We start from the raw sequence: 25,349 nt of genomic DNA, 5'->3' as shown, positions 1-25,349 counted from the left end.
GGTTTATGCAGACAAAAATCACAGAAAACCCAAAAAAAATCCGGAAAACCGAATAGTCTCTTAGGTTGCATATCAAAATAGTTGGTATATACTAAAAGGTAGGCTAAGTATAAACCAAATTAACGAGAAAAAAAGTTCCCGGGGACAGCTAGTAAATGGCGAAGTTTTGCTCTTTCGCGAATTTTGTAAACGTTTTTGACATTCATAAGCATGCCCTAAGACGCATCTAAAGTGAAATCAACATAACTAGATATATAATTATATAATATATAATACTACGACCTGCCCCGGCTTCGCACGGGTGCAATGCTGACACTACAGAAAATCTGTGAACGTTGTATATAAAAATGTGGGTTATCCATAAGAGATAGATATACCATCACGGACTCTGTAGACCTTTTCAATGTGTACAATACTTAGTACATTATTTTGATAAAACTCGTAGGGTTCAGCCTGCGTTTGCAATGTAAGCGGAAAAAATGTAACTATTTACGATATCACATTAGAAACCTCAAAAATAACAGTACTTCTCCACTATTTAATGGATGTTATTATACATATAAACCTTCCTTGAATCACTCTATCTATTAAAAAAACCCGCATCAAAATCCGTTGCGTAGTTTCAAAGATTTAAGCATTAAAAGGGACATAGGGACAGAGAAAGCGACTTTGTTTTATACTATGTAGTGATATATCTACTTATGTTGACCGGTTTTCGTTAGATTACTTTAAATTTAACTTGTATTAGAACGTCATTCGTTTAAAGCTGTTATTACTCGCGTATCATAATATACCGCTTGTATATGTAAACTATGATTCGATGACCACAGTCCATTGTATTGTATTGTTTAGATTTCTGACACCTTTGTGTGATGGCAATATGAGAAATAGGTGCGGATAGACTGGCATTTTAAACTGCCTCAATAATTAAAAAACAATATTTATATGTCAAACACATAATTTTGACATTTATTTAAGATACATATTATATTTATATTTTTTCTTCATTTTTTTGCGACTGGTGCGCAAACTAACTGTTGTGATCTGGCAGAATGACCAGGCCAGTTACAACCAGAACACACACATTAAACAGTTTTAATGTAGCTTAATTTAAGTGTGTAAAATAAGGTACATTTTAAGGTGCTTTTTCCATAATTTTATCATAATTTTTTGATAAGTATTATTCTTACTATGTGTGTTTTGTTAGTTATAAATATTATGTCTATGTGTAAGTCAAAATAACCTACGCCATTTTGTATATTAAAATATTTTATATTATATGCTGTGCGCTGCGGACCCATATTGATTTGGCCCGATGATCCATTTTTTCCTTTGGCCCAATCTATTTCAGGCCGCTAGTTATACGGCTAGGCTGTTTATTGAACGCTAATTAATCTAGTTTTAGTTAATATTTTAGTTAATAATTACAAGTGCAAATAATCATCGCACACTTGATGCCAATATGAGCTCTTTAGTTTTTTCCAAACTGATAAATTGTAATACAAAATTCTCGTTTCCGATAATTTTCAAAAAGTTGTACATTTTTCGATAAAATCAAGTAATAATAAAAATAACAATACTCCGCCTCCTTCATTGAGGAAATTCTGTGGTTCAAATATTTTGTAAGAAAATAAAATACGTTTATTTTGGAACATAAGATCATCTAGGTATCACTTATTCCACGTCAATCAATTCGAACCTGTAGGCATCCCTACTCATCGGCAAAGAAGACAGAGGGTGAAGGCCGAGAGAAAAAGCCGGCGTAAAAAACTCTCGGTACTCTTTTAAAAAAGAAAATCATCAAACAATAACAACAATAAGAAGGATGACATCCGGTCCACATTGGCAACCTTCGAATTGCCGTTATGAAAACTTTCAGAACCGTCTTTATGAGCTAAATACTGTATCCGGATAGCATCCGGTTATAAGGGCAATTCAACATTGGTTGACACTGACCTCGGGATGTGTCAATTAAATAAATAAATAAATAAAAATTTATTTTATTTGCAAATATTACATTCTACATATTATAATATTCAGTGTTCAGGGTTAACCTTATACAAAATATACTTTTATGAGTACTAGCGCTTTAACTAGTGTATTTTTATATGAAATATACAACAATATATTATTATTAAGTCTGTACTAAGTAAGAAATTTAAAATTAAAAAATTAAAAACCTAATTTTATTAGAAACAAGTCTTCTACTTCATTTTATTTATGAGTTTTTAGCCATTCTTCTAGTTTTTTTACATTCATAGGTATTAAGGGGATAAATATTTAGTATTTTTTAAGGTACAACATGGGGCCTGTATAACATTGGAATTTTTGGATATAACTTGTTTTTGTTTAATTATGTAGTTTCAGTCAAATCTAGTACTGTGCTGTGACAATTGACAAACGACAACACTTACTGACACGTATATACAGTAATCGAATACTCTTGTTGTGTCAACAAACGACTGCACTTGGCTACACAATGGCAGCAAAGGTGTAATATAAAAGTACGCATTTCTTAAACGATACAGATGCTACGCCAAAATGCATTACATAACAATGTTTGTGTGTGTATTGATGTTTTATATTGCAAAGATAGCCAGTGTGTCTGAACAGGTGGCATGCCATACCAGCACCCGGCCCATCTTCCATGGAATCAATCATACCGTCTGGTCTCTTGCCATCGTCTCTTGCAATTCCAGTCGGCTCAAGCAGACTTGGCACATTGACGGTGGCAAGGGACCGGCGTAAGATATCGTTGAGTGCGAAATGTCTCGAGAAGCGGCCAGCACTTTTTTGGCATGATAGTCCGTGATGTCCTAGTTTGCCGACATCACTGCCACAGGGACATGTATGAGGAGCGCAGACCGGTACCCCCAGCCGCAGACAGGTTGCGATTCGAAGCGTGTCAGGTTCAAGAAAAGTTCCCGTATTTGACGAAGGGTAAGCATGAAGCCAGTAGCCGGCCTCACGGCGTACCCACTTGCTAGTGCCTGCTATACTCCAACTATCAGACCATTTATTTAAATAGACTACAAACTTTATTCTTGATGTAGGTCAGGAACAGCTGTTTACCTGACCCTTGCCCGGAAAGATTTAATAAAGAATATTTGAAATATTTAGTGTTTCGTTATGGCCACCTTTTCAGGTCGGTACTTCCTGTAACTACTACGTGATCATTTGTTTTTCCTAATAGGCTTTTGTGCTTTTGTGTCTGACATACGCCGACAGATTTTCACGGCCAAGCCATGATGGTTTCCCCACGATTTCCTTCGCCGTTCGAGCGAGTGGTATAAAGTCGGGGTTCAATACAAAAATAAAAAAATTATTATAATTAATTTTTTGGTCATACAGTGTTCTGGAATATATCGCCCTAAGACGATAAAGCGAGGCCTCCATTTTATTTATTTATTTTAATTGCATTTGTGAAATATAAATAAGGCGGTTTTGTGGTTGCTAAATCTAGATGGCGCTACAACATTCCCGAGTTCATTATTCCCTGAATCAAATTTGACGTCACTCATACATCTGGCACTCAAAAATACACACAAAACATTCACAATACAGACGTAATAAATCTTCCCATCGAGATCAAACAGAATATGTTCTGACATCAAAAGATGTCCTAGTTTCGAAGATTATTTAACGCCGATAAACTGATTGTTTAGGCGTGATGTCACATTTTTTTTATTTAGAAATACTAAACATTTATTTACATATAATTAAAAAAAAATAACATAATACATAAAAATATATCTAATAACTAACCTTAAAATTTAATTATTAAAAAATATTATTAAAAGGAGTCCCTTTAGGCAAGGTATTGATAATATTATGACAAATCCTCCAGGTTTTTGTTTATACATTGCATAATCTAAATAAAAATTATATTGTACAAGGCTACAAGACAACAAAGACGAAAGGAAACTTTACATTTGTGTTATTTGTTAAGTTATACTTGTAAATATTATTCATCGTTTCTTTGACCAAAAGAGAGAGTATGTACTTTTAAATTCTAGACAGATTTTCACGCGGACATTGCATTGTTACAGAACTATTAAGGGTCGGCGTAAGAGTTCTGAAGATGCCCTGAGGAACAATAAAGTGAAGACCCCTTGGCCCCAAATTATTTTCAGTCAAGTTTTTTAATCAATCATTTATTTTTAACAAATAGATACTTATTTGATTTAATAAGATAAATAAAAGTAATAAATATAACAATATAAATAATTTAATATAAAACTAATAAAGGACCAATTCACAAGCCTTGGATTCAAAACTTCAGTGGTCCCCTCATATCAACGGATTGGCGAAGAGACTTAGTTCTGCAGCTTACGCGGTTAAAAAAATTCGCTCACTGACTGATGTCGATACAGCTAAACTTGTTTATTTTAGTTACTTTCACAGCTTAATGACTTATGGCTTATTGTTATGGGGTCACGCTGCTGATGTCGAATCTGTTTTCATTCTGCAGAAGAGGGCTATTCGTGCAATCTATAATTTAAAATGTAGGGAATCTCTCAGAGATAAATTCAAGGAAATTAATATACTTACCTTTCCCTCGCAATATATTTATGAAAATATTACGTTTGTATACAAAAATAGTGATAAATATACTAGATTAGAACATACGCACAATGTCAATACTCGGAACAAACGCAGGCTGCAATTTCCCCGTACTAGACTATGTAAAGTTAGTAATTCTTTTTTGGGGAAAGGGATACTCTTCTTTAATAAAATCCCAGAGGCTCTTTTATCTCTGCCTTTTAATAAATTTAAGAAATGTATTAAAGAAAAGCTGTGTAAAAAGGCTTACTATAAAGTTATTGATTATCTAGTTGATAAAAGGGCCTGGGACTAGTGCTGGGCAGGCTGCCTCTAATTAATTTGATATATTTGTTTTAAATATTGTTTGATGATTTGCTTTTTTAAAAGAGTACCGAGAGTTTTTTACGCCGGTTTTTTCTCTCGGCCTACACCCTCTGTCTTTGCCGATGTGTAGGGATGCCTACAAGTTCGAATTGATTGACGTGGAATAAGTGATACCTAGAAGATCTTATGTTCCAAAATAAACGTATTTTATTTTATTTTATTTTTATTTTAAGCATCTTCTGTCCGCACCGGCTTGAAGACACATACGAAAATTAAAAGAATTATTAATTTATTGTTCTTATTATTATTAAAATCGAATCTTTTTTTTGACTGTGATCGATTTTTACATTATGTTTAGTTTATACACCTTAAGCCAAATATTAAATTGAATCTAATTAGTAATAAATCGTAAATAATGTTTATCTTAGTTAAACGCTTTGTTTCAATACATTTTATTGTCGCTAGATGGCGTTAGAGTAGCTAATATGTATATTATTTATTACCATGTTAATCGTCATCGTGTGCGATAAAATTGCGGTTTATACTATTTTGTCTCTGTTTTACATAATACAAACTAATCTACCTGTTCTAAGAAGGGTTTAAATCAAATTATTACCAAAAGACACCAACTGCTTTGAAGGGAATGGTGTTTTACTTAAAACTGGCATAAACTTTTAACTATTGCCATAAAATAAAAAAGGGAAAGTTAATAAAAAAATTTAAAAACATGGTAGGTATTATTGGTAGTATTTTATGTGAGAGTATTTTGACGATAAGTTTGATAATAATTATAAATAACTGTTACAACTATGACATTATGATAACTAATATGACTTTTTTATTTTAAATCAATCTAAATGTATCATTTTCATTGCCAATAATCGATTTATTATTATCAATATTATTGGGCAACTACGATTTGTGTAATAGTATTGCGCCACTTCCTAGTTCCGATTCTATTTCGGACGATGGAAACGTATCTAGTAACCTTTGCATGGTAAGACTACTATAGATATATATTTTAAAGAGTATTCAATCGTGTTTACAGTCAGTGATTAGTCAACTATACAGTTGAAGATAGTCATAAATTACTAATGAAGTGTTTAATCGTTTGTCAAAGAGCTCTTTGCTACGATTTTTATTGAAAAAAGGCACATTTTTTCGTTCGTTTCTAGATAGACTTAGACATACATTATTAGGTCTAAGACATCCTTGGTATGTTTTCCTTACAAATGTTAATTGCTAAGGGAAAATATTCAGAGTTTTTAATCTAATTAACCATTCGATAAATTAATAGCTTTTGTTTAAAATTATAATCATTCATTTGTTGTAATATTTTTTGTGTTTACTAAATTATTTTGCACGCCATTAAATTACTTGGAGAGGAAGAATTATGAGTCCAATTTAGTGAGTCACTTATGAGTTTGACTATCAGAAAATAGAATGAATTTCATATTAAAATCCTTCGATCTTTGGTCAGAGAGGTTTTGGTTCAGCTCTACATTTGAGAACTAGTATATGTATTAATTTTCATTTTCACGTTGTATATGTATATTTTGTTACCTATATGAATATTGTGAAACTCTCTCCAAGTCATTTTAGCAACCCTGCATTGTTATTTACGATATTTTTTATTGACGGCATATATCAGTCACTGAAGAAATAAATAAACACGGAACATACAAATCTGGAGTCCAGACCTAAACGGATATGGATATGGGCTATTAGATTTTTGATTTACTCCAGCTTAAAGAAGTTGGTGAAGAAGATTCAGAGGAAAATGCTCAAGATAGAGAGAGATGAAGATCAATGGACGAATGCCTTTGTTCTATAAGGGGTCCTTGAAAAAAGAGGTTTTTTTTATTCATTAACATTTCGTTACATTACAATATAAAATTGAACATAATAAAATGAATAGGAGGGCAACTGGCGGCCTTATCGCTTTCAAGCGATCTCTTCCAGGCAACCAATGCGTGTAAAGAAAAACAGATGCATTAAATGTATTCATTCACTCACTGACTCACTCATATACTCACTCACACATTTGCACCCACACACTTACTCATGCACTCAGTTAATAAACAAAAATAAATAAAATAAGGATAAATAATATAATTATATTAAAGAATTTAGAATTAAGTTTGTTTATGGAAGAGCTGGGAACCCTGACACAGGTATTTTTTACTTAAAGGAGTTTCCAAATCTTACACATAGGAATGAAAATGTACTTAAAAATAATGTTATTTATTTATTTTATAATATTTAATAAAATATTTCAAGGAATAAATGAGTCTTAATTATTATTATTGCATTAATTTGTAAAAGCTTAGATTTACACTTACAAATGACGCAGTCTTGCGTTAAATATTATGAGTTAATGAAATGATTTAATACTGTACATTTCGCACACCTATAAAAACTTTTGTTTAGTTTAAACTTCCTGTTAACAAGGTTTGGAACGTCCTTGATCTATTTTGTTTAATAATTAAACATAGTATGACGTCCCAACATATTTTTGCATCTATATGATAAAGTATAAGCGGTGTAGTGCATTTTTATATGTAACAAAGCAACGGCAAACGGGCTGGAAACACATTGCTTGAGGCTCGTAAGTGCGTTTCAGGCCTTTAAAGAAATGCTCTTTTCTTGAAGGACCCTCGTCCTCGAAGTTACTTGGAAATACTTTAGTGACCAGGTGGATCCATATAGTGGTGGTGCGCGTCAAAAATTGCCTAAAAAACGCTTAGTGGAACGACAGAAGTAGAGGTGTTACTGATATTTTGGTTTATTAAAATATATATTATTTTAAATAAAACCTCCGAACATTAATCGGAAACTCAGGCACGGAAGTCAACATAAAGACAGTTCATTAATTAAATATGCAAGCTTTTCTTGTTGTATATTTTTAAAATTAATATTGGTAGAATATTTAATATAATTGTATAATGTAGTAATCTAATAGTTAGATGGATTTTGAAATACATAGTTTGTTTATTAGTAATCAACCAATTGATACAGTATTTACAATTTTACTAAACTACACAATAAAAAATATTAAAACAAATTTAAAAAGTTTGGTCCAGTGGCCGTATAGTATACCTTTAATAACAGCATTATATATTGCCATTGAGGAAAGCACCCACTCTGGGGTCACCTAGGTTATATACAATTCAATTATATAAGAGTAAACTTACATTAAAATAACATCCTCAAATAACACAAACACAAATCACAAGATAATCTCACTCACGGACGTGTGCAAGAAACGACGCGCGGCCACCAACTGAGTTATTACTGAAACGATTTTGTCGTCATTTTCAGACTTGAATTTAATTTGATTTACATTACAGAGTGTTGGCCTAGTGGCTTCAGCGGCACCTGAGGCCGTAGGTTCAAACCCCGGCTGTACACCAAAGTAATTTCTTTGTCGATATTGGGATTACCTGGCTCCCAATCTGTAATAGCACAGTTATGTTTACTGCAGCGATAATTATTATGTGAAATTTGCAAGTAGTTGGTAGTTATTCAGGTAATACAGTTCGTACCTAAAAAAAAGGTAATCAAAACATTAATTTAGCTAATGAAAAGCTTTGTCCCATGCTCCCAAGGTCTCAATCAAATTTGCTTCAAATAAATAATTATGTGTATGTGGATATGTATGATCTATATGATAATACCTTTGTATGAAAATGACAGTTCAACTGTGCCAATATATGTTTTAAAAATAATTAAAAAGCTATTTAATATGTTTTAAACATAGTCATGTTTATTTTAATGTTATTGAAATGGTTTATTGACTTTATTTTGTTTATATTGATTATCAATGAGTGTAAAGAGCGAAGAGATTGCATTCTATCCGTCGCCAAAAATGGATTATCTTCGTACGGTTTGGTTATTGGGATGCAGATAGGTGACCCATCGACAGACTGATCTGACAGACTGTGACAAATGTAGATTAATTATTGGGTTCTGGCATCATGAAAGTGTCAGAAAACTAGAATTTTAGAGTATAAATCTCGGATCATGTGAAACCTCAAACCAGCAGAATTCTGCATCTAGTCACAAAACACGAACTACCCAAGCCTGGCTTGAAGCCAATATTCGGACTATAGAAGAGGTGAAGACTGGTTTTCCTTTGAAAAACAGTGGGTAAATCCATAGATTCGTGACCAAACTGATTAAAGTACTGTATAAAAGCCAAAGATGGCCTTTTCGAATATAATTTTTTTTGCTGAGACGTTAATGTTAATTTATATAAATCTCCTGTCACGATGTTTGTCCGCGATGGACTCCTAAACTACTTAACCGATTTTAAATTAAATTGGGACACCGTGAGCAGTCTGGTCCAACTTAAGAGATAGGATCGCAATTTTATTTTATTGCAAATTATTTGTTTATTATTTGATACAATTCTAACAAATGGCGCTGTGTTAAAAGTACCAACGTTTCCCATAAACTATCTACCTTTCACATAAGTTCTCCTACCGTTTCCCTTGAATAGTTTTCTACTATAATAATAATATAATAATATAAAAAAAACCTTAGCCACAGCACTTGGCCGAGTCTACTAGTTAATTTATATAATGTTAATAATATTACATAACCTCATTAAAAAATGCATTTTCATTTGTAACAAAGGTTATTTTATACCTAGACCAGGTATAAAATAAAACAAAAAATTTTCCTGACTCTTTGTCATGAATTTTCACAGAAAAGTATAATAATTTGAGCGTGTCCCAGAAGAAATATCGCGTTGAAAACTCGAAGAAAATCGAAATGGTTCTGAGTAATTCTACGTCTTTGGATTATTTATAAATATGTGTATTATATTTATTTATAAACGTTACAGGAGATGATTCTAATAAAATATAAACGGGAAATGTGTTAATTTCTTGCTTTATCCCAACGCTTTTCCTCTTACACTATTTTCCTAAAAACTAAATTGTATTTATTTAATTATAAGTAATCTAACAGCTTATACTCATACATATTATAATACAAAACACTAATCCAATACAGAAAGCCAAAACAGATTACATACATAAACAATTTATGTATATAAAACAGAAAACAAGCGAGTGCATTAATAGATAAAGATACATTTAAAAAAAACAAAAGTAAACTGAAATTTAACATTTAAAAGCAACAAATAATACTTAGAATTTAAAACTACTACTTAAACAAAATCAGAGTCTTCTCGCTTCTCCAAGTACTTCTTGACATCTCTCTTTTTGAGGTAGAAAAGATCAATGTCTTGACAATGGTTGTCATAGTTCGACAAAACCCTAAACATTGGAGAATTACGCAGGTAATTCGACTTCGTACGAGGCACACTGAACAATTTTGAGTACCTATCTTGTCGCATACGCAGGAGGGATTTTAAAAGAAATTAACGAGCAAATAGGGGCTATCTGAATAACGTGTAAAATAATATGTATATATATAAAAGAATAGCGTTTCACTATCAATACATACTATACATTCAGTAACAATGTTAAGCATCTTAAAAAAAAACAATATTCTTCTTGTGCAACTGTAGTTTAATAATAAAATAATAAATGTTATGTTGAATTAATTAAAATCATTAATATGCCAAAATCAAGATACGTGTTAAGTTATATTATTATTTTCTTTATTTCTTATCTAACGACAAAAGTAACGTCTAGATTGTGTTTTGTTTCTAACTTGATGCTTGTACCTCGAACGTGTTTTTTTTTATTTATTTATTTATAGCCTTATATCAGAATCAATATATACATTATAGCTATTGTTTTTTGTTGTCTATGATAACTGATTCTGTGTGCCCACTGGCAAAGGCCTCTCCCATTTTTACATTTATGGGGGACTATAATTATTAACAGATTATTATTATTAATTACTTAAGATGTCATGTGGAACATGGTGTAATGATTGCAGCTCCTTACAAACATTGTGTAAAAAAAACTTGGTGATTGCAAAGAGTGGCGGAGAGTTTGTTGCCAGTTCTTCTATTCCGTTTCACGCCCTTGATTTGAGAACTGGCAGTAAATGTAAAATTAGAAGCATTTAATGTATATTTCTTTTTTTGACGTTCATAAGTTTACATTGTGTTACCAATATGAATAAATGATTTTTGACTTTGAATATTAGGTAAGTGCACTTGTCTCGAATCCGAGTGGAACGAGGCCGTGGTAGCGGTGCCGCCAACTCGAGTCCGTGCGAGCATCCCGTTCATTTTTTTAAAGCATGGCCATCCTAAGCTCTCGGATCCGAGTATTCGGCACCCGACGTGCTGTATGCCAAAGGTTTTGTATTTGTAAAAATAAAAATTCATTCATACATATTGTCAAACATTCATATATTTACTTAATTAAAATTCGCCCTAAAAGTTTTGGGTTTCGGCTATTACCTTGTATACATTGTTTTAGCATTTAATGTGTTAAAGGTTTTAAAGATTAGCCCATAACACAGGGAACCTAGTGTAACCGTTCTCTTTTAAGTCTAGTAAAGTCTTTTTTTCTATCATATTCATCTTTCGTTTTTCAATCATCCCAATTTGGAAAACGATTTGATCACTTCACTATTTTAAATGGAGGAATATCAGGAAAGTATACATATTAGTAACACGAAAGCGTGATTCGTAACCGAAAATATGTGACAGTATTTTTTTTTCCAACGCTGATTAAGAAATTTCCCTTAAAAAAAATAAAAATACAATTAAAAAATATACAAGATAAAAAAGTATACAATAAAATTAGTTTTCTTTGGTAAAGCAGAAAAAAATACATATTGATAATGTTGACTATCACAGTTTTGTCAGTAAACTTTTTTATCATTTTTTTAATAGACAATTAGGTCAATGTGCTGCCTAATTCGACTCTAAGTCATGTCAATTGTGCAATGTGTTAACTGTACCGGCTTGTTAGCAAATACGCAGCCGGCATTCGTACAGTTAAGCTTTTTGTGTTTGAAAACATAATTGGGTGTATTAATGCATTAGGAAGACAATGTCTTTGTGGGAAACTGGCGAATTGCCAACGCATTGTTGTCATGCGTGAGACATGTTTTATTATTGGATTTATGTGCGTAGAGGTTTATCATAGTAGGTTATAACCAAGAGGTTCCTATACAATTACCGGATTGGAGGGCAGCAAACATCAAACTGATGAGGAAGTGGAACTCGTTATGCACGAAGAGCAACTACACAATAATGTGACGAGTATGAAGACCTGGCTAATCCAATAGCGGGACATGGAACGTACAATTCGTTCGATACCTATTACTTTGCCGCAAATCACCAGTATGGGGTACCCGCTGAAGTATTTCCGTAGCAATTATTAAATAAATAAATAAATAAATTATAAAAAAAAAAAAAAAAAAAATTCAACTTTTATAAAAGAGCATACTGGTCCCGGCAACGCACTCGCGAGCTCTCTAGCAATGAAAGTTTACTATTAACTTAACATCAGATGATCCTCCCCGTTTCTCCACTATTCTACCCCTACCTTTGGTCTAATAGGGTTGTACAAACATGGAAGTGTTTGGGCGATACTTGTAAACGAGAACTGTCTACGGCATAATAATATAGCAAATATGTGACAAAAATAGGCTTACTTAGAAATCGTATCTTTGAACCCAGTTTGTCCAGAAATGGATTATATGATAAAAAATTGCATGGGTGGTGAAAATTTACCAAAAAAAATCCATGAAACACAAATCTGTGACCAGATACTTCAAAGTAATACTGAAGTGATTTAAGAGACTCCAATCCTTAATTTTGAATTGTTTTGTGATACAAGTATGTTATAGTTGGTTAGAAATAATGTTTAATATGATTGAAAGTGATTTAAGATATAACAACCTATAGTTGAAGCAGCTTGAAAAAAAAATATCTAGCAGAGCGTGGTTTCGATCCACGGACCTCTGGGTTATGGGCCCAGCACGCTTCCACTGCGCCACTCTGCTCTTTGGTAATTGTACCAAATAGCGGTTTACTTACTTTATTAAACTATAAATATCATTAAACCTAGTTGTTTTATTACACCTGACTCAATTTAATTACTGTTGCTACCATAACGGTGTTATTTTAAAATGGTTAACATATTTCGCAATTAATCGAACTGATTTCCTTCGAAGACGTTTTCTTAATATGTATTTATGTTATAAATAACTCTAATATAATAATTAACCTTAAAATGTAATAACTAAAATATATTATTGTTTCTTAATTACAATTACATATGTTTTAAATCTTTTAACATATAACTACTTTAGTAAATGATTAACAAGCTTGTCTGGGTATACTGCGAACAAGGGTCGTTTATGAATCACGACTAAGGCTAAGCGTACACAGGTAACTTTTGTCATCGTTAGATTAAAGTTTTTGACACTGTCCCGTCACTGTAAATTCATTTTTATTATGAAGGACTAGACCCATGCAACTTTCTTACAATCGAGTAGGCCGCAGTATCGCAGCATACGACTATATTATCACTACATAGTATAAAACAAAGTCGCTTTCGCTGTCCCTATGTCCCTTTGTATGTTTAAATCTTTGAAACTACGCAACGGATTTTGATGCGGTTTTTTTTAATAGATAGAGATAGATTTTCAATGGAAAGGTTTATATGTATAATAACATCCATTAATTAGTGGAGAAGTACTGTTATTTTTGAGGTTTCTAATGTGATGTCATAAATAATTACATTTTTTCCGCTTACATTGCAAACGCAGGCTGAACCCTACGAGTTTTATCAAAATAATGTACTAAGTATTGTACACATTGAAAAGGTCTACAGAAAAGTCCATGGTGGTATATGTCTATCTCTTATGGATAACCCACATTTTTATATACAACGTTCACAGATTTTCTGTAGTGTATTTAGTATCAGCATTGCACCCGTGCGAAGCCGGGGCGGGTCGCTAGTTATTAATAATATAGACTCAATCCGGAATCAAAGTATGTAATAGTGTAAACCGTTTTAGTTAATCGCGTATATATATACAAATCCTAGTATAAAGGTAAAAAGCAATAAATTTTATATGATAAGGACATGGATAATTTATTAAAAGATCGCGAGTATGGGACGGGGAATCCCCCGGTGACCCGGTAGAGACCGCACCCCCCATTACTACATCACTGCATATATGTTAATTAATTTGAAAAATAATCAATGTTAGTTGATGATAAATATTGATATTTAACAAAAATCTACCAACTTAACATAGCTTTGTTTCAATCAATCTCTTAATGAGGTTAAGTTTCGATTTAGTTTTATTAATAATTTTTTTATTATTATTCACGATTTTTTTGTTTTGAATTTGTTTGTTTAATTTTGCCTAGCTTGCTTATGTTCTTATACAATGGATGTGTATAAGATTGTGATGTCATATTTTTTTGTATAATTTTATACATAAACGTTTACTTAGGAATACGTTAATAATAAATAAACAATGCTAGGATAATTATATCTTTGTAATATGTAAAAACCGTATTTACAGAAGTAAAATGGTCTCCTGATTGTACATAATTCAAATTAATGTCAGTAAAATGTATTTTTTATATTGTAAACTACATTATATTGCGAACTCCAAATTGGGCTTTATTTGACGATCATACTTTTACGGTTTTATTTAACGACCATTCGTTCGTGATTAATTCCAGTTAAATAAATCCTTAAACCTCAAATCATAAAAGTTATTAAATAATTGGGGCATTAATATATATTAGTTTCATTGTATATATATTAATCTTGAATTAAATGTAATGAACATATCTGAGTACGCTGTACGTACCTACATCAAATTATATAAATTTATATACGTAATATCTCCAAATTACATTAAATTTACAATAGTTTTTCACAATCGTAGATAGACAATTTAAACAAGTGCGTCCAAGCTTCTTAGAACTTCTTTCTTCAAGCCGTTTCAAGGCCAAATAAATTAATACAATCGTTCCCCATCGAAAGGAGCCCCGTCCAACTCTGGCTGCCTGGTACCTTCTGGCGGGAGACCCCATCTAGGACGACACCCATTATGGGCGTGGTACCGTGGTATCCTGTCATCCCTAATCATTTCATAGGCAACTCTTGCTGTACTATTCTGGTATTCTGATAGACCGGTCTTGTATAGACATGGACGCACGTACCCAAGAACTGAAAAATTAAATAAATTATATTAATTCATCTGGGCATATTCTCCAGAATGAGAATGTAAAAAAAATACGGCTTATTCTAAAAATAGCGAGACGAAGCGAGTTTGAATAAAGCAAATGAATTGGACGGACTGTGGCCACAATCCCAAGTGATGGTAAGTGAGTTGTAGCTTATTGGATATAATTATCTGCTGGAATAAATAAAGATTTAAATTCGAGCCTTCTAGATAGTAACGGTGACTTCTGGTGGTGCATTCCTCGCTCAAAGAAGAAAATAGCATAGACCAAATGCTGCTAAAAGGTACACTGCCACAGGAAATCAAACTTTTTCAATTTGTTTTTTAATATTTTTTATTATAACTATATAGGTTAAGAAAATTGTAAATACTTTATATTTGATTGTTATGATTAGGTTTTATTAAATAACTAGTAGACTCGGCCAAGCGTCGCTGTGGCTAATGTTTTTGTTATATTATTATAGTAGAAAACTATTCAAGGGAAACAGTAGGAGAATTTGAAGTGAAGGGTAGATAGCTTATGTGAAACGTTGGTACTATTAACACAGCGCCATCTGTTAGAATTGTATAAAATAATAAACAAATATTTGCAATAAAATAAAATTGCGACTATAATTAAAGATCTAAGCTATCCTATCTCTTAAGTTGGACCAGACTGCTCACGGTGTGCCAATTTAATTTAAAATCGGTTAAGTAGTTTAGGAGTCCATCGCGGACAAATATCGTGACAGGAGATTTATATAAATAATATTAACGTCTCAGCAAAAAAAAAATATATTCGAAAAGGCCATCTTTGGCTTTTATACAGTCCTTTAATCAGTTTGGTCACGAATTTATGGATTTACCCACTGTTTTTCAAAGGAAATTTCTCAATTTCTTGCTCCAAAGATTTTTCAAAGACTCATTGTTGCCGTATCGTTTAGAGGTCATGTCATGTAAAACTGACCATATTTTGAAGTCTAAAGGTTTGAGGTCTGGACTAGATGATCCATCGCGGACAAACATCGTGACAGGAGATTTATATATTAAGATTATGTTAAATTAGACCAAAAAAAGTTAATAAATATTATTATTAGCAATACACAATTTTGCAGTATTATTTTGTAATGCAATCGTTACATTACCAACATAGCGACAAAACACATTAAACATACTTACTATTCTTGCGCCCGCGCACACAGAATGCAAAACAAAACATACATTATTACGACAAATTAAATCATTTATATACTGCCAGACCAAACCAGCACTGGTACTCTGTAGTTTCCATTAGATTTACGTTCTCCATGATTTTGTAAATGAATACAAAATTACGATTTGATTTGATGACAGATCTGTCATCCTGCTGTGACAATAAAACAATGGCTGCCTCCAATATGTCTTTATATTTACCATCCCATTGTTATCCTCATACCCATGCCATTGTTTACTTACATATTAAATATTAAAACACCAATCAATAAAAGATAAATTAATTGTATGACCGGCTATTTATTCCCGAATTGTTGTCAGAATCTTATCCGTAAATACGTAAAATTTCATATTAAATTAATTAGAAATTTAATACAGAATTATTAGTAATTCGACGTATTCGAGTTTGGAGGTCTTAGGGCATTTGTTTTTAACTAATTAGCTGTTTAATATGCATTTAGATACCGGCAAAAGTAGTAGTAGAAGTCTGCCATAAAAAACGTTTTGAAGGATTGTGCGTGGGAGGAGTCAAGGTGTGTGACATACGCGATATTTGGAGTGGGTTAGGGCTTCAAAATCAAAATGAAAATACGTTTATTTTACAGCCTTTAGACGCCCATTTTTAGTGAGTGCGTAGCCGGTTTTTAAGTGAGGAGTACAATTGAATAGTTGGAGGTCGTATCTCTCAGGGAAGATCGCTACCGGTAGTCGATTCCACAGTTCGCTAGTTCACAAAAGAAAATGCCTCGTGAAACGGACTGTGGAAGATTGGAAGATTTCCAGCCATCAGGGTGATGTTGGTGAAGTTTATTCAGTTTAGCGCATGCTTATGAATGTGAAGATTATTTACAAAATTCAATTCATTGGCGAGCTGAAGCCATCTGACAGGTTTAGTGGGTGTGGCTGAAAGTTTGAATCCCACCTATATTGCTTGAGTAAAATGCCGCTAGGAAATGCGTCACCTAAGTTAAAAGCAAGGTTCACCAAGTTCGTGGTACGCCCAGGTGGTGGTACACCCACCCCAAAGACGTCGTGCTAATGCCCACAAAATATTCAAGAAGTTATGTTACAGCCCAGTTCTGAATCTAATAAGCATTTCGAATAAACAGTTATTTCGCTATTTGATTACAATTACAGAATCTTAATACTAACTTCTTATATTTGTCTTTAAAGGTTCAAGGGTGGGTTTGTCCATATCCCTCTCATATAACTCCTTGGCCACTTTCATCAGCTCCGTGTCTTTGATGTTGAGCTTCGGAGCCGGCGGCGGTGGACTCTCTTCAACCTTCTCTTCAGACTTGCATGGACGCTTTTTCTCGCGTGGTTTAAATGGGCGAGTTTTGAATTCTATTATAACAAATTATCAATTAATTGTACGTAGTATAACAGCACGCTGAAGGCACTAGGCCAACACTGCTCTAAACCAAATACAATGCCAAGAGTTTTTAAGGCCCTGCTACGCATCACCGCTGTGAAGAACTAGTTAATCATTAACGTACCAATTCGACTTAAAAGGCCAATACTGCTTAGCCTTGTATAGTACAATAATTGATTCTGGAAACAAAGACCAAAGCATCATATTTATAGTACAAAACAATTATTCATGAGAACAAAGCTGAAGAACAATAAAATTAAATGCGGAAGTTTTTCACAACGTTGACCGAATTAAGCCAAATGGGATATCAAAAATAGTATTGCACATAAAATGACACTTAGGTATTGATTACAGGAAAAATCGTACATATAAAATAAATAAATTACAATCGTTTTGAGCAGTGGTTTGCCTAGTGCGAGTAAACACTCGCACGTACTGTTTTTAAGCTAGTGCATAGATTTTATCGGGGGCTTATATCGTGGCGACCGAATCAAGAAACTCCGTAACGAAAACAAAATAATACACAATGATGCGACGCGTTAGAGCGGGACAGCATATTGGTCTCACATCGGTCTGCTATGTTCGGTGACGTAAAGCAGGTGCGTAAGAGTGGGACAGAACGTATACTGTGTATTCACATATCTCTGAGGAGGTCGGTGACACTTAATATATTTTAGCTTAATTTAATTTTAATTCAATGAGCGTTGGTATCGGTATCGGCGATATTTTTGTAAGAATATCGGCATCGGTATCGTATTGGCAAAAAGGCGTATCGATGCATCCCTAATTAAAAGTTTAAAATCGGCTCTGAGATACTCTTATACCAGACTATCTAAAGTTAGTAATTATTTGTTGGGAAAAGGGATAATCTTCTTTAATAAAATCCCAGAGGCTCTTTTCTCTCTGCCTTTTATTAAATTTAAGAAATATATTAAAGAAAAGCTGTGTAAAAAGGCTTACCATAAAGTTAGCGATTATCTAGTTGATAAAAGGGCCTGGGACTAGGGATGGGAAGGCTACTTCTAATTAATTTGCTACATTTGTTTTAAAATAAGTATTGTTTGATGATTTGCTTTTTTAAAATGAGTACCGAGAGTTTTTTACGCCGGCTTTTTCTCTCGGCCTACACCCTCTGTCTTCTTTGCCGATGAGTTGGGATGCCCAATTAAATTTAAAGAAGTGGAATAAGTGATACCTGTGTCTATCTTATGTTCAATAATTAACGTATTTTTGATTTCATTTTTATATACCTTGTGAAAGATGTGCGCAATAGTCGTTGAAGTATGTCGATTGGCCGCGAAGACTCTTCATAGTATCCTTTATGAATTTCTCTATCTCTTCGTCGGACCATGCTTTCTAAAAAGTAAATATAATGAAAGCTTTACAATAAAAGTCAGTTAAAATCAATACAAGTATTATTTGAAAAACAAAAGTTTTGGAATTGTTTTTCTATTTCTTTTTTTATTTAATAAGTAAAACTATATACCTATAACCTATAACATGGTCGTTCTGTGATCATGTCACTATAACATACTTGCAAATGAATTTAAATTTTAATAAATTCTTTTTTTGAATATTCAGAATCAGTAAGGACTTTGTAACGACCAAACTACACTTCGTCTTAAAACGAAACTTGTGTCAGGTACATAAAAAAGTGTCAAACATTATAGTAGGGGAGCCCAAGAGGGGATTTCGGGATTTACTCAAGCGCGGCAGATTAATATACAGGGGGATACCTTGTACCCGGTTAAGTACCTCCACCAAATATGAGGCTCATATATAAGGCCGCCCGTGAAGGATACAGGATCAGATTAGTAAAAAAAAATTGATCATCAGACATTCTCGAGCGCGTCAGATTAAGGTAGTGTGAGTTAATCACATCCTAAAAAGTGTATATTCCACTAATCTGACAATTTGAGAGTGACGTAAAGAGAGGGGAGGGCAGCAAAGTTGTAAAAAAAAACGTCATCTTGACATTCTCGAGCGTAGCTAATTTTTTTATATTTTGAATGAAATAATTCAAGAATATTGAAAAATATATAATCTGACGATTTCCGCAAGCCGAAATAACAAAATTTCGTCGATAAAGTTCGTGCGATAAATGCGTGCAGCTGCGTGATGCCTACATTTCCTTCTCCGCGTTTCCCTCAAAATTAGATTTCATGTGAATTTGAACCGATTCGGACCGATAGATTTTGAGAAATTTTGAAAAATCTAAAAAAATAACAATTTGTTTTTTTGAAAGTGTTTTTTTGCAATTACTTTTAAACGGCTTTACCCATCAACTTCAAAAAACTAATCCACCTTTAAGCTTGAAAAACGACGTCGATCGCCACCAAACTGGTCAAAATCGGTCGAGAGATATCGTGAACGAAAGAAAACCGAAAAAAGTGTTTCTATCACATAACTTCGACATTTCATATAGGATTATCGTTTTTGATGAAATTTAATTAGAGCTTAAAAAATGCGTCGATCACCGTCAACCGCGGGAAAATTGCTAGGGTTTGAAAATTTCAAAAATAGTGTTCTATGAAACTTCTATCAGACTTTCGAGCTGGGAGAACTCAAACGCATAGAAATATTATTTCTTTGAACTCAGCGAGCTCATAAGTACAATTTTAAGCGCCCAGGAATGGAATTGCAGGGATGGCCTTTAGGGTGAACCGTTTTTCTAATATTTTTTTGTCAGATCAGGCAAATCCCTCTAGATAATCGTCAGATTATGAGACAGTACGTTTAGAATATAAATCTGAACCATATATATCTTAATCTGACTCACTCGAGTATTTCAAAATGGCGAATTTTTTTTGCACATTATAATAACGGCTGCGAGTTTGCGTCTGATCGAAATCGTCAGATTATTGAATGAGAGCTTTTTTTTTGGTGCACTTAACACCCCCTTAGAAAACCTGACGCGCTCGATTAAATTATTTTTTTTTTCATTTTTAACCCTTACGTACAACCACCCCCATCATGCAAATGATCAGATTAACATACGTACATTATTAAAAATACGTAGGACATTGATGCTATCAATATCTGACGCGCTCGAGTATGTCCATGCAACAGTTTTTTTTTACATATTTAAACATCTATAGCCGCTTTCCCCACCGATGAAAAGGTATATATCATATAATATTTTTTTCTTCTTATCATCTAAGCTTTGCAACCCAATAGGTCTCCACGACGCTCGAGTAAATCCCCATTTAGCATCGTGGGCTCCCCTACCATAGTAAAGTCTACTAAATAGTAATTGTACCGACAAGATGCGCATGAGTGTGAGACAGTCGACACGATTCGTGATATTATTGTCCATTTTCTTTAACCCTCCTAAAGTTGAGAATTTTATTGTGTGCCCTTGGAATGTATACTACTAAAAATGTATTATACGCTCTTGCTACTAACGATATAAGTGTGATGATAAAGGTAATAATATAATTTAAATAAGAGTTATTCTTACATTTTCTGATCCTACTTTGGGGTCCAACCACTTGCCTTCGAGTTTGGCCCAACGGTTTTCCGGGCGACACCTAAAATTTGTTTTTATTATTACTTATTTCGTGATAAGATCCAGTAGTCACAACTTAAGATAGAATTAAATAACCTCGATAGCTCATAAAAGATACATAATATGTATGCCCACTCTACTTCGTTAAAATAAATTTATCTAATACTAAATTAAATTAAATAGGCTGCTTAACATCTACCCTCTCACCGCCTACAACCTAAAAACCCTGATAAAGGACTGGCTTAAGAACACGCCTTATGCAGTGTTAGAGCTGCTTTTGAGACCCACGATGTAAATACACTTTACTCATTCACTCACTCACTCAGTCATTCGCTATCACACATTTACACCCACACACTCATGCACACACTCAGGTGTGATGATAACGGTTCAAAAAAGAAAACATTATTTAACTAATTTGGTTTCTAATTTAGTTTCCTTTTTATTTAATAAGTTATTTATAACACAGGTAAGTTATAATAACACAGGTATTTTTACTTAAAAGGGTTTCCAAATCTTACACTTTGAAAAGAAATATACTAAAAATGAATAAAGACTTTTTATTATTAATGTATGATTATTATTAATACTGTTATATCACGAATATGTTACGACTATACTTACGTTATGTTCATACCAAATATCGTGAGACAAAAACGTAAAATAATAATAATATCTCTGTATTAGTAACATTATTATTATTATTATATCCTCGACTCAGTAGTTCACGACAGTTCTACAATTTTCCTTGTAATAGTAGATGTTACTTACATTTGTGTCTTCCTTATAGGATGTTGTCGATATTCATCGAAATATTCCGTTAAAAAGGACATTTTTCACTCAGTAATTTAATATTTTCACACAAAAATCTAAACGCGTTGAAATGTAACAATTACAAAATATCAAAATGTCGTCAGCCTAATAAATTTTGCAACAGATTGAAAATTAGTTATGGTTTTTTAAAATCGAAAAAGTTCTTATTGAAAACAAAATTGCAAATTACAGTTTAAAAAAATTTAGGATTTTATACGGAAATGTTTCATGCTCCAATTGAAAGAACATTATCAACTGATGTTTTGTCTAATTTCGATTCTTTCATAAAGTCGTGCTTTCATGGCATTGCATGTTTTGCGATTTGCAGATGTGTACAACGTTTGAATTTTCAAAGAAAGCGGACTGATGACTTGATAGAAATAGCAGGAAAAGACCGGAAATATTGTCGAAGATAGAGTCATCTAGAAAGGGTTGGAGAAGGCTTCACCCAAGAGCGGTCCATATTGACAGGCGACTTAAATTTAGCTACAGGTGAATTCTAACGCCCGAACCCAATAATTAATCCATAATCTCAGATTTAAAACAATCTGAGATCAGACCGTGACAGTCGATCGATCTCCTATCTGCATCCCAATAACTCTACGAAGACAATCTATTTTTGACCACTGATAGAATGCAATCTCTTCGCTCTTTACACTCATAATCAATATAATCTAAAAAAAGTAAATAAAAACAGTACAAATAATATGAAATATACATGTCTATGTTTAAAACATATCATATAGCTTTTTATTATTTTAAAAACTGGTTTAAGTTAAAATTTTAAGATAGGATATTGGCACAGTTGAACTGTCATTTCCATACACCGCCGATCCAATCTACCATGGATAGTTTGTATCGACAGATGGCTATTACAATCCGTCGATTGGTTATTGGCACACTTTTATCAATATTAAGATTATTATGTATATCGATGGTCAAAAATTGAGATAGGTTAAGGCGTATGACATTTGAAATGGATGTTATGGATATGCGAATAAAAATGCTTTATTATTTATTTATTTATTTAGTACTCCTACAGCTAACATAAATTATATATAATTTCAAACAAATACACTGAGAATATTGCCAAAGATGGAATGCATGATACAACAAAAAAATTTACAAAAGGGAACAAACAAACAAAAAGTATTTAATACATTTAACTAATTGTGATTTAATTTATTTAACTAAGCCTAAATTGGTTGTGTTTTGTGATGGTGTAAAAGTGTGGGTATGTACGTGATGGTGTGTATGTGGGGTGTGATCATGATGTAGGTGATTTTGCGCTATGGATATTCCTAATACACTTTTTAATCACATTCCGCGATAGCCTAAACAAGTCAAGGCCTAAATAGTGGTCATTGTATATCCGGGCAGCGCGATACAATACAGAGTTTATCCTCTCTGCAATTACGAAAAAGATTTCATTTGATTGAAACGATGGTTGACGAACCCTGCCATATAAAACTCCTAATAACTGAGTCGTACGTACAATTTTTATCGTCGGCCGCAGACTGCCGCAGCCATGCCGCGGCCGCGCGACGTAAATCGAAATGATATTTTCGGATAGCACTAATTTGTCGTGCATTGAAGGTCATTACACGGTTCACATGACAGCTGATTGATTTAGTAGTAGCTAATCATTTTTTAATTTATCGTTTGATACACGCAAACATAAAATTATGACTAAAAAGAATACTTCGCAATAATAAAGATTATTTTTAAGTTTCTTGAAAGGCAACAAATTATCTTAATCACTACATATTATAATACAAAGTCGCTTTCTCTGTCCCTATGTCCCTTTGTATGCTTAAATTTTTGAAACTACGCAACGGATTTTGATGTGGTTTTTTTTAATAGATAGAGTGATGCAAGAGGAAGGTTTTTATGTATAATAATATCCATTAAATAGTGGAGAAGTACTGTTATTTTTGAGGTTTCTAATGTGATGTCGTAAATAATTACATTTTTCCGCTTACATTGCAAACGCAGGCTGAACCCTACGAGTTTTATCAAAATAATGTACTAATTATTGTACACATTGAAAAGGTCTACAGAGTCCGTGATGGTATATCTATCTCTTATGGATAACCCACATTTTTATATACAACGTTCACAGATTTTCTGTAGTGTATTTAGTATCAGCATTGCACCCGTGCGAAGCCGGGGCGGGACGCTAGTTACTTTATATGAAAGGGTCGTCAGTCATCCATTTTAGTTGATGCGTTGCCGGCATTTGAGGTAGGAGTAGGGTCTCTTTTTTAACCAGTGGAGATTGTATCCCCAACGGGAGTTGATTAATTATTAAATCAAACAAAACAAAAACAAACAAAAATATCTTTATTCATATACATAAATAAGTACACTTATGAATGTCAAAATACTTAAATTAATTGTGAATTTACATTTACTGCCTGTTCTCAAATCAAGGGCGTAGAACGGAAGAGAAGCCTTTTTCGCATTGCGGGTTTTCAATGCAAGTTCGAACGAACTGGTGTTCGGCAGGCTTTATTCGTCTTTGAAACCCAGCTTTTCTCTAAAGACTCTTGAATTTGAATTTTTAAGAAACCCCGACTTTCGGGCAGATAAAACGCAAAAAAAGAGGGGTGGAGAGTTTATAGCCAGTTCTTATCTTCCGTTCTATTGATTTGAGAACTGGCAGTAAGTAGGGTTGCAAATTCTTGCACCCAACACGTGATTCGCCGCCATGTTCTTGCTTGCACATATAACACAATGTGGTGCTTCATTCATTCACATCTGACAGATATGCTACGGCCCACCGTGGGTAAATCAGATATCTAGTTTTTATATCAAAACTTATGCTAACCCATGGATTTATCGCATCCAAATAGCTTTATTAGCCGTTCAATCTAAAGCCTCTTAACTAAACAGCGCCGTTTAACTAGCGGCCTGTTATTCAGCCAGTTGGTCAAACAGCTAGGCAAATGACTTGCATCGATGACGTTTCATTACTTGCCTAAACTGTCAATTTATATTAAATTGAATTTTCTGCCATCTAGCGGTGAGAATCGAAACTCTTTAAACTATCAAAATGGCGTCAAAAAATGGCGCGCAAACCACAATTTTGGTGTCTTACAAAGTTTAGTAAAATGAAAGAGTGTTTTTTTAATTTGAATTTACCTGTGACTGACTGAAGAAATATTCTTTCTATATTTTCATATTCTAAATTTCTGTCAAATAATGACTTTATCGTACAAATGGCCTTAGCATTAGCCAGTTTATTAAATGTTGTAACAAACGCTACAGTTAAGTCTTTCAGGCCGTTAGTTAAACTGCGCTGTTTAGTTAAAAGGCTGGTCTGTACACTGAACGGCTAATTAAACTAGGTGGCTGCGACATCTACATCTTTGTCCAGTTGTTCCAGAAATAATGTTGTCAGGCACAAAACCGATAAAACTCTCTAAATAAAACAATAAA

At 33.2% G+C, this 25,349-nt stretch overlaps 2 protein-coding genes and 1 non-coding gene across 3 annotated transcripts in view; all 3 read right to left on the bottom strand.

The window, feature by feature from the left end:
- Positions 1-8,154, bottom strand: part of LOC110998258 (rho GTPase-activating protein 6) — a 92,523-nt gene extending 84,369 nt beyond the window's left edge. Inside the window, exon 1 of the mRNA XM_045633410.1 lies at positions 8,064-8,154. The gene's annotated coding sequence lies outside the window, so the exon portion shown is untranslated. The remainder of the gene's footprint in view (positions 1-8,063) is intronic.
- A 4,587-nt stretch (positions 8,155-12,741) lies between these two features.
- On the bottom strand, positions 12,742-12,813 carry Trnam-cau. The gene has a single exon. It is a non-coding gene; the product is annotated as a tRNA-Met (tRNA).
- A 1,938-nt stretch (positions 12,814-14,751) lies between these two features.
- On the bottom strand, positions 14,752-21,997 carry LOC110998264. Its single transcript, XM_022266817.2, has 5 exons — positions 21,867-21,997; positions 21,048-21,117; positions 18,838-18,943; positions 17,365-17,559; positions 14,752-15,005 (listed from the first exon to the last, which is right to left on the bottom strand). Exons 1-5 carry the CDS (start codon positions 21,926-21,928, stop codon positions 14,794-14,796), a joined length of 645 nt encoding a protein of 214 aa, XP_022122509.2. The 5' UTR covers positions 21,929-21,997; the 3' UTR covers positions 14,752-14,793.
- Positions 21,998-25,349: the final 3,352 nt, after the last annotated feature.

The sequence above is a fragment of the Pieris rapae genome, chromosome 23 (assembly GCF_905147795.1).
Source record: "Pieris rapae chromosome 23, ilPieRapa1.1, whole genome shotgun sequence".
Taxonomy (NCBI): Eukaryota; Metazoa; Arthropoda; class Insecta; order Lepidoptera; family Pieridae; genus Pieris; species Pieris rapae.
This window is presented reverse-complemented; position numbering and strand designations above follow the sequence as displayed.

What these genes read in the sequence shown, in the direction of transcription:
- LOC110998264 (XM_022266817.2), bottom strand. Translation starts at nt 21,928, where the DNA reads ATGTCCTTTTTAACGGAATATTTCGATGAATATCGACAACATCCTATA. An exon ending in CCTATAAGGAAGACACAAAT is followed by an intron (nt 21,118 to 21,866) that starts GTAAGTAACATC and finishes AACAAATTTTAG; the next exon opens with GTGTCGCCCGGAAAACCGTT. An exon ending in TTTAAAGACAAATATAAGAA is followed by an intron (nt 15,006 to 17,364) that starts GTTAGTATTAAG and finishes TTAATTTTTCAG; the next exon opens with TTCTTGGGTACGTGCGTCCA.